Below are 12248 nucleotides of genomic sequence, written 5' to 3'. Positions count from 1 at the left end.
GGCGTTACAAACTCAGTCTTACAGGGAGGAAGGGACTTTTGCTGGAGAAGCAGGCCTCCTTGGCCCCATTCCTGGGGAACAGCAGGCAGGCGGCAAAGTTTACTTGTGCTCTTGACTGTCATTCTGTCCCCAGCCACCCTCCCAAGTGCAGCTGAGCACTGATTTCAGAGGCTGAGAGCTGACCTTTTCAACCTAGTGGGAGCAGGCAGCTGTAGCCAGGGGCTGTGGTCCCATGGGAGCGCTGCCTTCAACCTGCATCACTTATTCCAGGTATGAGGAGCCAGCCGCTGGCAGGGAGCTTAAACTCTCTCTGATGGCTCGGCTCCATCAGGGGCTGCCCAAACAGAAGGCGGAAACCCAGCAGCTCAGGGGTTGCAGTGCGGGAGCTCTGTGGGCTTGTGTTCTCTGTGTGTGCATGCCTCTGTGTGTACCTGTGGGTCCCAAGACAGTTGCCACCCCATATGGAACCTCCTATTCCCTGAGGAAATGAAGCAGTCTTGTGAGTTGAGATGGATTTTGGCAGGGGGACCTCAGGGAAGAGACTGGAGTGGACTTCTCCCCCAGCTTCTGAGAACTGGTCATGCTGGCGTGACACATGAGGATCCTGGACCCCTACCAGACTCATGGACCTGTGGGCGCACACACAGCCATGTTGGAGCCCTCATTGCACATATGCTCATGTAAAGCATGGCTCTGCAGATGTGGCCAGTCTCTGCCACTTTAAAGATTTGCAGTGGCCTTGAAAGGCACCGGAAGTGGGGTGGGAGCTGGTAGATGGTGGATCTCAGAGTACTACCTTCATGCGAGTCCCATCAACTATGCTCAGCTCTGGGTCAGAGCCAAGGCCATGGGGCAGTGAGGACTGTAAGTGTCCAGGTGAAGGGATAGGGCTTCAGAAGCTACCAGTGTCCTCCCTGGACTGGCTAACACTCAGTACCCCATGTGGGGAAGCTGTGTGTTGGAGTGACTTTTTATGATACAGGTCTTGCTCTTTCAGTGAACTTTTCCTAAGGCGTATTAGATATGATGCATCTGATGAATTTGGTTTATCAGTTAGTTATTTCTGAGAAGCAGACCATCCCCGGAATTAGTGGCTTAGAACAAGTCATTTATAAATAGTCGTTTTTGTGTATTTGTGAGTGTGTGTGTTTGTATGTGTGTGTGAGTCTGTAGATCTCTTCAGTTCAGTTCAGTTCAGTCGCTCAGTTGTGTCCAACTCTTTTGGTCTCACTGGAGCATCTGAATTCACGTAGCCCGGGGTAGTTGCCTGGTCTACCTGATCCTTCTCCACATGTGTCTGCATCCCTCTGGAGGCTAGCCGAGGGCTCTTCTCCTGGTGGTGGCAGAGTCTGAGGGTGGAAACAGAAATGCCCACTTACTCTAACCTCTGCTTGTACCAAGTAATAGCGGTCTTATGAGTCAAAGCAGGTCCTGTGGTTGTGTGTAGGGGCTGGAAGTGTCTTCAAAGTGGCAGGGCAAGAAGCACGGTAATAGGGAGGCCCGAGTGCAGCTCGTCTCCTATGTTTGGACCATTGCTTACACTGCATTGGTTAAAAGACAGTTTCTCAGGCAGACCTGCACTGGAACTTTCTGAGATGACCCATCACATATGGTCTATATTTGTGCTATTCAATATGGTAACCACCATCCAGATGTGGCCATTGAGTATTTAAAATGTGGCTAGTGTGACCAAGGAACTGAATGTGTGATTTTATTTAATTTTGATGAAACTAAGTTTAAATTTAAATAGCTACAGGTGGCTAGTAACAGCCCAGATTGAGGGGGGAACATCATGGATCATTTGGGCACAAGCTGTTGCGTGCCTGGCGCAGGAGGCCACTGCTGATTTGAATGTGGGTGTTTGCTGGGTACTGAGATATTCACAAGCTTACCCTTAGCAGGCGCGGACTGTGCCGTGTGCTCAGGAGAGGGAGGGGCCAGGGTTGACACCGGCCCTGAATTGTTCAAGTTGGGGTGTTGCATTTCTGGTCCTCGAGCCATCTCTGCCCATGTGTCCTGCCATTGCCTCTGATAGGTGAAGAAGCTCTGAAGAACCTCTTCACACTTTTCTTTCTAAGGCTAAAGATATCTAGGGTCCCAAGCAGGTTGGTGGGGACTGCATAGCCTCTCTGGGGGATCCAAGGGTTATTGACAGCCTAGAGCCTGTGTGTTGGGAGCCCCTGATGCTGGGGCAGATGTAAGCCACTGTGTGGTCCTCCACTGGTCACCTTTGCGGGGGAGTTCGGGGGCTTGATGCAGAGGGCCCATCCTGCTGCTTGGTACCCTTGAAACCCTCGTGCTTTGTCAGGCAGGCATCTCTGGGCACATGTTTGTGCTCCGGGGCCCAGGCTGATGATGGACAATGCTGGCTGAGGTCATGGCTGGGCTAGAACACATGAGCATGAATGTCAGTCAAACATTTGCGATCTCTCGGGCTCTCATCTGGGGACTGCCGTGTCCTCTGATGGACGATTAGGAGGTCAGCTCTCTGTGGATCCCAGATGCAGGCCCCTGAGATGCAAGCAGGGGGTAGCTTCATGAACTGTGGTTCCTCACAGTCCTCTGAAAATGACAGTCAGGGACTTTCATTCCCAGCAGACAGACGAAAACACTGAGGCACAAAGTAGATGGATGGTTTGCCTGGGTGTTAAGGGGCTGCTCTAGGCTGTACGCATCTGAGCCTGCGGCAGGTGCTCAGACCTGTTCCAGGGCTTCCCCTCGTGACGGGAAATAGGGACCCTGTGCACCCACCCCCCGGAGCCCCAGTTATGACTCCACGATGCTGTGGCCTCCTGCCTGGCACTGCGCTTGGCTTTCCATGGCCATTCTTGTCATATCCAGCTAGGACTAGACTTACTGTTGAGCCTGACCTCTTGGCAAGATGGGCAGGGAAGAGACCACTGCTTGCATGCTGCAGCTTGCATGGTGCCTGGCACATGTAGAGTTCAAGAATATTTGTGGAATAGGCATGAAGTGAAAGTTTGTGAAAAAAAGATTGGTTGGAAAAACAACTGGGTTGAATTAACACTGTATACTTTGAATTTGGGTGACTGGCTGGGCCAGAGTGTGCCCAGGGAAGCCTATCGACAGCCCAGGTGCTGGAGGAGGACAGTTTGTGTGATTCAGGCTGGCCCAGAGTGTCCCCTGGAGGAGGTGGCTCAGGGGCAGGGCCTGCCTTTGGGAGCTGGGATACAGATATGGACCAGATGAAGGAAACATCCCAGGTCTGAAAAAGTGGCCTATGAACTGAGACTCTGGGCTGCAAGAGATAGAAATCCAGACCAAGTTGGCTCAGGTGGGAAAGGGTGTTTTTTGACTCGTGAAACTGAACAGTCCAGGGGAAGCAGGCTTCACAGATGGATCCAGAGGCTTGAATGACATCAGCAGGACTGTACCCTACTCTCGGACCTGCTTGCTGGGTCCATTTTTGGGCAGATCACCTTTTGGAGAAGTCAGATGCTCATGCAAGGCTGCTGCTGAGAGATTTGGTCCTAATTAAAAAATGTTCAGCAGTGCTTGCCATCACAAGAGTAAGTTTTCACCAATGAGCGACATAGCTGGGCCCCAAACTCCTTCTGGACCCCTGCTCCCTGGTGATTTATTCCAGCTCCTCATGGTCCCCTCCCGCCCTGGGCTTTCATTCTGCCCTCTTGGTGACCGCAGGGGAAACAGCAGACCTGTCTCCCAGATGCTCCACCAAAATGCCAGGATGGCGCCCAGTCCAGGACCATCCCGGACGACCTGCTCACCCCTGATCCAGTCAGGATGTGCAGTTCTCATTGGACTTGAGGGGCAGTCACTTCAGCTGGAAAAAGAGGGGATGAGGAAAGTTCATCTAGGAAAATCAAGTCTCTGGAACAAGACCATGCCCCAGACCTCAGGGCTGGGGGGTGAGGGTACAGGGTATTCAATTATAAGATTGGGGCAGGGACCGAGATTGGAACCACGCAAGGCCAGGTCAGTCAGTGGCCTTAGCTCATCACTGAGGGTCAAGGAGTCACAGCCCTGGGGAGCAGAGCCAGGTAGAGGGATTGGGGGTCCAGGGTTAGGGGCCACCACCACATATAGCAACCAAGACAGAACTGCCAGGACTTTCACTCCTATTGGATGAAAAAAATAGGGAGAGAAAGGGAAATTTTCACGCAGGACACTTTTTGGCTCCAGAACCTGTTGGTGGCAGGAAGTGCTCCCTGCGGTGGGAGACACTTACCCGGGGGCTGGATGCTGGTATAGAATGTTGGCACCAAATAGACGTCTTGCATTCCTTTGTTCATTGGTCCACGGAGGCAGACTTGAGTCCTTGTGGAAGGCTTATATGGGGGGTAGTAGTGTTAGACACCCTCCAAGGTCCCTTCCTGCTTAAAGATGGTTCTCTCCCCTCCTCTTCTCCACTGCTCAGATATCCGCGGGCTCCAAAGCTTTCTGGACCAGGCCTCGAGGCTGGGCCTTGACGTGTCTTTACAAAAGGTGGACAAGAACATTAGCCACGTGTTCACCAGCCTGTTCACCACGATGAAGACGGAGGAGCTGAACCGCTACCGGGATACGCTGCGCCGTGCCATCCTGCTGCTAAGCCCGCAGGGGGCGCACTCCTTCATCAACGAGGTAGGTGATGGGGCCTGGGGCCCCAGGAGCTCTGCCCAGGGCTCCCTGCGGGGTGATGCAGGTGGGCCGCGGGTGCTGTCTGCTCGGGCATGGCTGGAATGGGTGTTGGAAGCCCTGGATGCTGGGCCCACAGCTCATACCACAAAGGGGGAGCCCCCAGCACAACTTGGCTCCCAACTGGTCCCTGACAAGTGGTGCAACGTCTGCCCAGATGCTGAGAGGCTTGGGGCTGCTAGAGGGAAGCCTGCTTATAAGTCACTGCCAGGGATTTCTGTGGCAAAGTCAGGCCTTTGTTGCTGTTTGTTTCCTTTTAAGTTTCCTCTCTTTGTTGACAGGCATAAGCCTCTAGGGATAAAAGAGATTTCCAGCTCTCTGCAGAGGTGGGCTGCTCTTCTTGGGGATGTGTTCACACCTGGAGGAGGTGTCGTTTGCATATGCTTGCACATGTGCTTACTTTTTTGGTGCCTGGGATAATCAATGCTTTATTTTCTAAACACCTCTATGAGGGGTTAGGACCTTCTAATGAAGACAGGGCCCGCAAGTGTTTGGGAACAGACAACTAGAAATACCCTATGAGCCAATTGATCGGTGGGACCTGGTGATCTAAAGGCAAAGAAGTGACAGTCTGGAGTTGGACTCCTGCCTCTCTGGCCTGGGTGGACTTGGGACTGAAGGAATCAGGGTACTGCCGAACGCTTCCTGCGGCTTTCTTTCTAAGCCCGGTCACTTTGTTGGCCCTCTCTGAATGTTAAATGAAGTGAATGGCAGAATTATCCTAATTCCACTTGATGTCCTTTGCTTGCTTCCTCTGCTTTCCCCTCTAATTAATTATTACTCAAAATGCTACCTCATGTATCAGGAGCCAGCACGAAGCCCACTGCTGGAGAGCTTAAAATTCGGGCATGCTTAATTTCATGCAGTTGGCCGGCCGCCATGCTGCTTTGAGCTAATCAGGCCCCGGATCACGCTGGTGGTCCAGCCAGACTGTGAGGTCTGGGCGGCGGCCGGCATCTTCACCAGAACACACTTCCCTGTATGAAGTGACTCAGGCCAGTCATAGGCAGGCGAGGATTAGCAGCACTAATGCGCTCGAGGCTTTCTCAGAACGTTCCTGCCTGTGTCCTGGCCGGTGTCTGCCCCTAGGCAAGCTTTTCTCCTTGCTGAATTCCGTCCACTCTAGGAGTCTGCTCTGGGCTGGTGTCTGCCAGTGGCGCCAGGCTCCACCCCTCTCTCTTCTCGCCAATCCCTTGCCTCTTCTCCTTGCTTGCAAGTAGGAAAAACGTTGGTTTTGGAGGTAAGGGACTTTGGAGTCAAGTCCAGCTCCCCCCCTGACTCTGTGTGACCCTGAGTGATTTGCTTCACCTCTGAAACTTCAGTATCTTTATCGGAAAGTAGGGATGGAGGGGGTGACGGACACAGAGCTTCTCAAGAAGCATCCGTGCTCATACAGTGTTCACACTCAGCATTTCCCTTCCAGAGGAATTCAGCTCCCCACTCTCTTTCTAGGCCCTACAAGGATTTACCACAGAACCAAGATGGGCCTAAAGATAGCATTTCCAAGTGGTTAATTATGCAGACTCCTGCAGGGTTGGATGCACATGACTTGGCTTTGGCCGGTTGGCTTCTTGATCCCCCAGCGCTTGTTTGCAAAGCCTTTACTTTGCTGGGTGTGCAGAGCTGGGGTTGCCCGGAGAGTGGCTGCTCTTAATATTGGGCAAGAATGACAAGGAGGGAGAGATGGCAGGAGTCCGTGGGGGTTGGAGAGCCCCTGGGCTTCATGGCCTCCATCTCCAGCCCCTCAGAGTCTTGGTCTCTGGTGCCATATACCTGCTGTCAAGAGGAGGGATTGCCATCAGTTCCTGGGTGCCCACCACAGCCTGGCGTTCTGTGTGCCTTCTCTAAGCCTCACACTTTGAAAATGAGGCAACTGGAGCTGAAAAAGTTAAATGACTTGCTTAAAGTCACGCAAGCAGCCATCAGGGTTTAATCAGGACTCAAGCCCAGACTGATCCACTCCAAAGCCCCTGTATGCCATGTTGCTCTGTATGACTACAGGCACATCTCGCCTTATTACGCTTCCCAGATACTGTGTTTTTTGCCAGTTGAAGGTTTGGGGCAACCCTGTGCTGTCAGATGATAGTATCTTTTAGCAATGAAGTATCTTTTAATTAGGGTATATACATTGTGTTTTTAGACAGAATGCTATTGCAGACCATAGAATACAGTATGGTGTAAATGTAACTTTTATATATCTGGAGAAACAAAAAAATTTGTGTGACTCATTTTATTGTACTATTTGCTTTATTGGGGTAATCTGGAACTGAATCCATGCTATCTCTGAAGTCTGCCTCTACGGAAAATACAAGCATAGACGTTACTGTATTGGGTAAAACTCTGCTGTGCTGGTTTCAGCTGCACAGCTGAGTGCTGTGGGAAGGTATAATTCAGTTGCCTCTGTCGGGGGTCTGATGGAAGTTTTTAGGGTGCTTATGCTCAAAGAATTTTAGTGTATCTACTAAGCATGGTAGAGGAGGGACTCTGGACTGTGGAGGTGAACGTGACCTGAATGGCTGGCTAGCTTAGCAGGTCCCTTAAGAGAGACTTGATGATGCCAATCCTGGAACAAAACCTCTATTCACTGCTCCCAGGCATTGCTTGGGCTTTTCAAGCAGAGTAACCCAGCCTCTTCTTTGTGATGACAAGGACAGAGGATGTTCACAAGGGTGTCCCACTGCCAGGACATGTCCTGAATTTTACAAAAGATAAGACGTTGGTGTGGGGAAGTAAATGGCCTGACCACCCTTACATTGTTGATGATGTGTTGATGTCAGACAGTTAGGGATGGGCCAGTTACAGTGGGGGTGGGTGATGTGGCCCTCCCAGCTGTAAGTCCTTCCCTTCCCTGCTCAAAGAGCCTGGCTGATGGGAGTAAGGGAGGACAGGGTCCCGCTTGACTCTTTCACATTTTGCTACATGTGAATCTGTCGGGTGGACTGGCATTTTCATGGTCGTAAATGTCAGATTCTATATGACGTGGACATGGCTGTCTGGGACCTGCCAGGCTGTTCATATGCTATGCTGGGAGCCACTTCCCTGTCCAGCATCCACGCACACTCAGTCCCTGCAAGGAGTTTGGCCTGGGAGCCCATGTACTGCTGGCCCATCTGTGATCCCACTTGCTAGGGGCTACCTTGACCAGGGTTTGTGAGCTTGGAGAATCTAGCCTTGATGGCAGGTGAGTCAAATGAAGTGCTGTAGGCCAAGGCACTGGAGTCCGCTGTGGGGCCCTGTGGGCTCATATAACAGGCCCTATCCCTGAGGGCTTGAGTGGTAAAGAATCTGTCTGCAGTGCAGGAGATGGGAGACATGGGTTGGATCCCTGGGTCAGGAAGATCCCCTGAAGGAGGGCATGGCAACCCACTCAAGTATGCACCTGAAAAATACCATGGACAGAGGAGTCTGGTGGGGTGCAGTCCTTGGGGCCGGGCCACGAAGAGTCAGACATGACTAGGCACACACACATCTCAAGTTTCCCTCAGCTTTTATCTCTCAGCACTGTATCCACATTTCCTCCTCTGAGATCTCTCTCTCTCTTTTTTTTTTTTTTTAAATCACAGTCTCAACAATTACTGCATCAGTGCATTATCTTTAAAAGGCTCCCCTTGGGGATACTGGGCTCAGAGGTGACAGAAGACCTGGAGACCCCTGTGAGGCTGCCCTGGGTGGGCAGTAAGGACACAGGCCATGAAGGGGAGCTTTCTGTGGGCTCAGCACTGGGGCTCCCTTAGTGAGCAGAGGCGGCACCTCCCAGTCATCCCTAATTGGGGCTGAGTTGGACTCACTGTGAGCCTCACTTCTTCTCTGGGCCATTGCTGCTAAGCAGGCATTCCGGAGGATGGTGACAGCAATCTCTGATGCTATACTCGAGGTAACCTGTCAGCCCAAACCACCAGCCAGGGAAGGCGGTGGCAGTCCTGAAGTAATCAAGGGGACAGCTGCTGAGAGGGGCTGAGGGTAGGGATCTTGTTCCTGGCCACCGGAGCCCTCCCCTCTGCTCAGAAGTTCCTTCTCTCTCTCTCTGTTTCACAAACAGATGAAATATTTTAATAGCTTTCATTTAATTCATTTGTGAAATCCCCCCAAACTGGTATTTTGATTAGAGTTGCTTTGGATTTATAGATTAATTTTGGGAGAAATAGTAACTTTACAATACTTCTTATTCAGTAACATGTATTTCTTCATTTTTTAAAAAGCTTTCTTTAATGTCCTTCAGTGAGCTTTTGTAGTTTAAGTTCAATTTGTGTACTTATTAAAATATATGTTTCGCAGTGCAAAATGTTTGAAAATGGCTGGAATAAGGAGTTAATTAGGAGTTAAAAGAGCACATTTAGTATATATACAAAGGAGTAATAATTCCATGATCCTGGACTTATTAATTTTTTGTATATTGCTTTCTTTCTGCTGCAGGCTTTTGTTTAGGAAAGGAGCTCCTTCTTTAATTTGTCTAGCATTTAATGAGTCTGAGTGCTGGGCTGAGTTCTGTGTGTGTGTTAGTCACTCAGTCGTGTCAGACTCTTTGCAACCCCATGGATTGTGGCCCGCCAGGCTCTTCTGTCCATGGAATTCTCCAGGCAAGAATATTGGAATTGGTTAACATTTCCTTCTCCAGACCAGGTTCTGCGGTGGGTACTAAAGCTACTGTCTCTGCTCTCAGGGGTCCCCCAGCTTGGTGGGGAGGACAGAGGTGTTAACAGCCCCCCTCACCTATAAAAAGCAGCGGTGTGGACCAGGTTCGGTGAGAGCTCTGAGGCTGGAGCTATGCCCTCTGCTCCAGGAGAGGTGGAGTGGTCAGGGGGCCAGGCCTCCCTGGAGTGAGGGACACTGGGTCTGGATCTCTAGGAATGAAATCTCATCAGCTTCATGGTCAAGGTGAGGCTGGAGACAGGGCTCTGGAGAGCCCCTGGGTCTTCAGGGTCGCACGTGTGGTGTGGTTGCCACAGCAGGTGTGTTGGGCAGGGAGTGGTGAGGCTGAGGCTGAGAAGGCAACAGGAAGGGGCTCCCTAGTCCAGGGGTGGGAGATCCGAACTTCAGGACTGCTTTGTTCTTGGAGTCCTTTCCAGGGTTTTCAAGATCAGTTGTCTATAGTGGCCTCTATAAGCTTAGCCCCTGTTCTGTTGGGAGATGTGAATGTCTTACTGTTGTTTCTTCTCCAGGTCAGGTTTGATGCAGAGCACTCCAGTCCACAGTCCATTTTGGCCCTGGGCTTCATCTCATCTTCTTGGAGGAGATTCTGTCCATCCATGTGTCCATCTGTCCATCCACCTGTCCATGCATCCGTGAGTCCTTCCATCCATCTGTCCGTCTATCCACACAGTCATCCATCCATCCAGTACAGACTGGGTGTCTGCTATGGACCAGGAACCGTATCAAGTACGAGCTGGAAACGCAGTGATGGTGCCTTTTCCTGGAGACCTGACGTAGCATCACACGCTGTGGCTACACTGTGGCAGTGGTCCTGCTGGGCATGTGCGCTGGTGACCGAGAGGGGGCGCCTCAGGGCCCTCCTCCACCAGAGCCTCCTCTGGGTGTACGTGGGACTCCAGGACTTTCCTTCCAGGTCTCATCCACCGTTTCTCCGCTTCTGTTTGTAACTGTATGGGGCTCCCTCTTTCCTTTTGTATCCTCTTTCTTTCTCTCTTCTCCCTCCCCGTCTCTTTTGTTTTACTGGGAAAAGTAGAAAAATTAAGCTCTCTCAAGCATTTATGGAGAAGAATTGCCAGTGCTTGCTCACAGTTCACGAGGCAGGCGCTGTCCACGCCCTGCCGTCCATGCACCGTCCAGCTCTGTGGGGCCTCTTCCTCCCACTGGAATGTGACCTCCTCGAGGGCAGGGACTGAATGTGTCCACTGTTTTATCTTCCAAGAGCAGCACAGGTCTTGGCCCACAGTAGCTGTTGAGGGAATGAACGGATGGATATTTTATATTTCTTACCTTCAGTGGAAAGCTGTATTTTTCTGTATGTGCCTCCGTTGCCTGTTTTGGGCTGGTCCTCAAGTCCTTGGCCAGCTTATCCTCAAGGGCTTTGATCTTAAAACTTCTGCTTTTGGGAAGGCTTAAGTTTGCTTCAGAACCGTGCCTTGGCCTGGTCTTGGTTCCTTGGTCAGCGAATGGGGTAGGCTGTACCTGTGGGTGGCATGTGGTACCCCGGGAAAGAGTGGTGTGCAGGGAGGCGAGTGGATTAGGAGAGGCCTGGCAGTAAGTAACTCTGCAGACAGATTGGACGACTGGACACACACACACACACACACAAACACACACACACGGACATAGGCTGACAGAGTGATACTAGCCAACCAGCCACATACACCGGTACGAGCAGACCGTCAGACTAACTAGCACAGTGCAAGAGACACTGACCTGTGCACATACACAAGCGCGCGCGCGCACACACACACACACACACACACACACATCCTGAGAGGCATTGCTGGTGGCAGAGCAGTCTGGGGAAGGCATTGAAATGCTGGGAGATAAACAGTGGCACTCAGGGATGGCTGCAGCTGATGGCATTTGCCTTTGCTATTAGCATGATCTCTGTAGTCGCTTTCTGCAGCGAGAAGGATGGGAGAAAGGACAGCGAGGGGAATGGCCTGTTGGTGGGACAGTTCCCCGTGGCTCTGGGAGTGGCGATTGTCTTTCTCTCAGGCTGGGAGGAGGGGGTGAATGTGAAGGGACAAAGGTGGACAGCACCGTTTCCGACATCCCTCCCCACCCGCCACAGGACTGGCTTCCCAGGCAGCGAGTGTGGCCGGAGGCCAGTTTAATCTTTACTAGGAGCACAGTCTAGCTGGGAAAGATTGAAGGCGGGAAGAGAAGGGGACACAGAGGATAAGATGGTTGGATGGCATCACCAACTCGATGGACATAAGTTTGAGCAAGCTCTGGGAGTTGGTGATGGACAGGGAAGCCTGGTGTGCTGTACTCGGACGTGACTGAGTGACTGAACTGAGAAGCACAGTCGGGGTTAATGCCTGGCTTCAAATCAATTGCTTCTCAGAGTTTGCTGCAGTGAGTGAGTTCGCTCCCACAATTTGAATATAAAGATGGCACTTTTTAATACATTCATAGCAAAGGTAAATTAAATAATCGCAGCGTTCTGTTGTCCCACATGATATATGCAAATATTTCTCATTCCAACATGGTAAATCTTCAGCAGATGACTTTATCACTCAGAGCTAGGATAATTCTGTGCCATTTAAGTATCATTTATCAGAATGTTTAAAATTACTAATTAATTATAGAAGATTAATTTTTAAATGTGGCCCCGCATTTGCATTTAATTATATCCCACTGTTTACGGATTTTAAAGCCTTCATACTGTAGCAAAAGTGCAATGAGTCTGAGAAATTCCCTTTTTTTTTCTTAGAAATTCTTAGAAATGAGCTCAGAAGGAAGAGAGATTTGGTAGAGATATTCTGGCAGGTTTGGAGCTCAGTGATGTTCAAAACAGCTGGAACTCTTGGCTTGGCCAAGACGGGAAGGGCAGAGAGCTGTGCCACCAGGGCCTGTGTCCTGGCCACTGTCCCCTTCCTTCTCTGTCCCCACACTCCTCTCATCCTTCCTAAGCCTGTGCATACTGGGAA

General features: G+C 51.0%; 1 protein-coding gene across 4 annotated transcripts in view; it reads left to right on the top strand.

Moving 5' to 3' along the window:
- The window catches only part of GRID1 (glutamate ionotropic receptor delta type subunit 1), a 687268-nt gene that overhangs the window by 206193 nt on the left and 468827 nt on the right, over nt 1-12248 (top strand). For 3 of the 4 annotated variants that reach the window (XM_070364587.1, XM_070364585.1, XM_070364588.1), the window contains 2 exons: nt 4400-4605; nt 9819-9941. In XM_070364587.1, coding sequence (XP_070220688.1) covers nt 4400-4605; nt 9819-9941 — 329 coding nt within the window. The remainder of the gene's footprint in view (nt 1-4399; nt 4606-9818; nt 9942-12248) is intronic. The other variant, XM_070364586.1, reaches the window with a different exon arrangement.

The sequence above is a fragment of the Bos mutus genome, chromosome 28, assembly GCF_027580195.1.
Source record: "Bos mutus isolate GX-2022 chromosome 28, NWIPB_WYAK_1.1, whole genome shotgun sequence".
Lineage (NCBI taxonomy): Eukaryota > Metazoa > Chordata > Mammalia > Artiodactyla > Bovidae > Bos > Bos mutus.
Note: the sequence above shows the minus strand (reverse complement) of the source record. Positions and strands in the feature narration are given on the sequence as shown.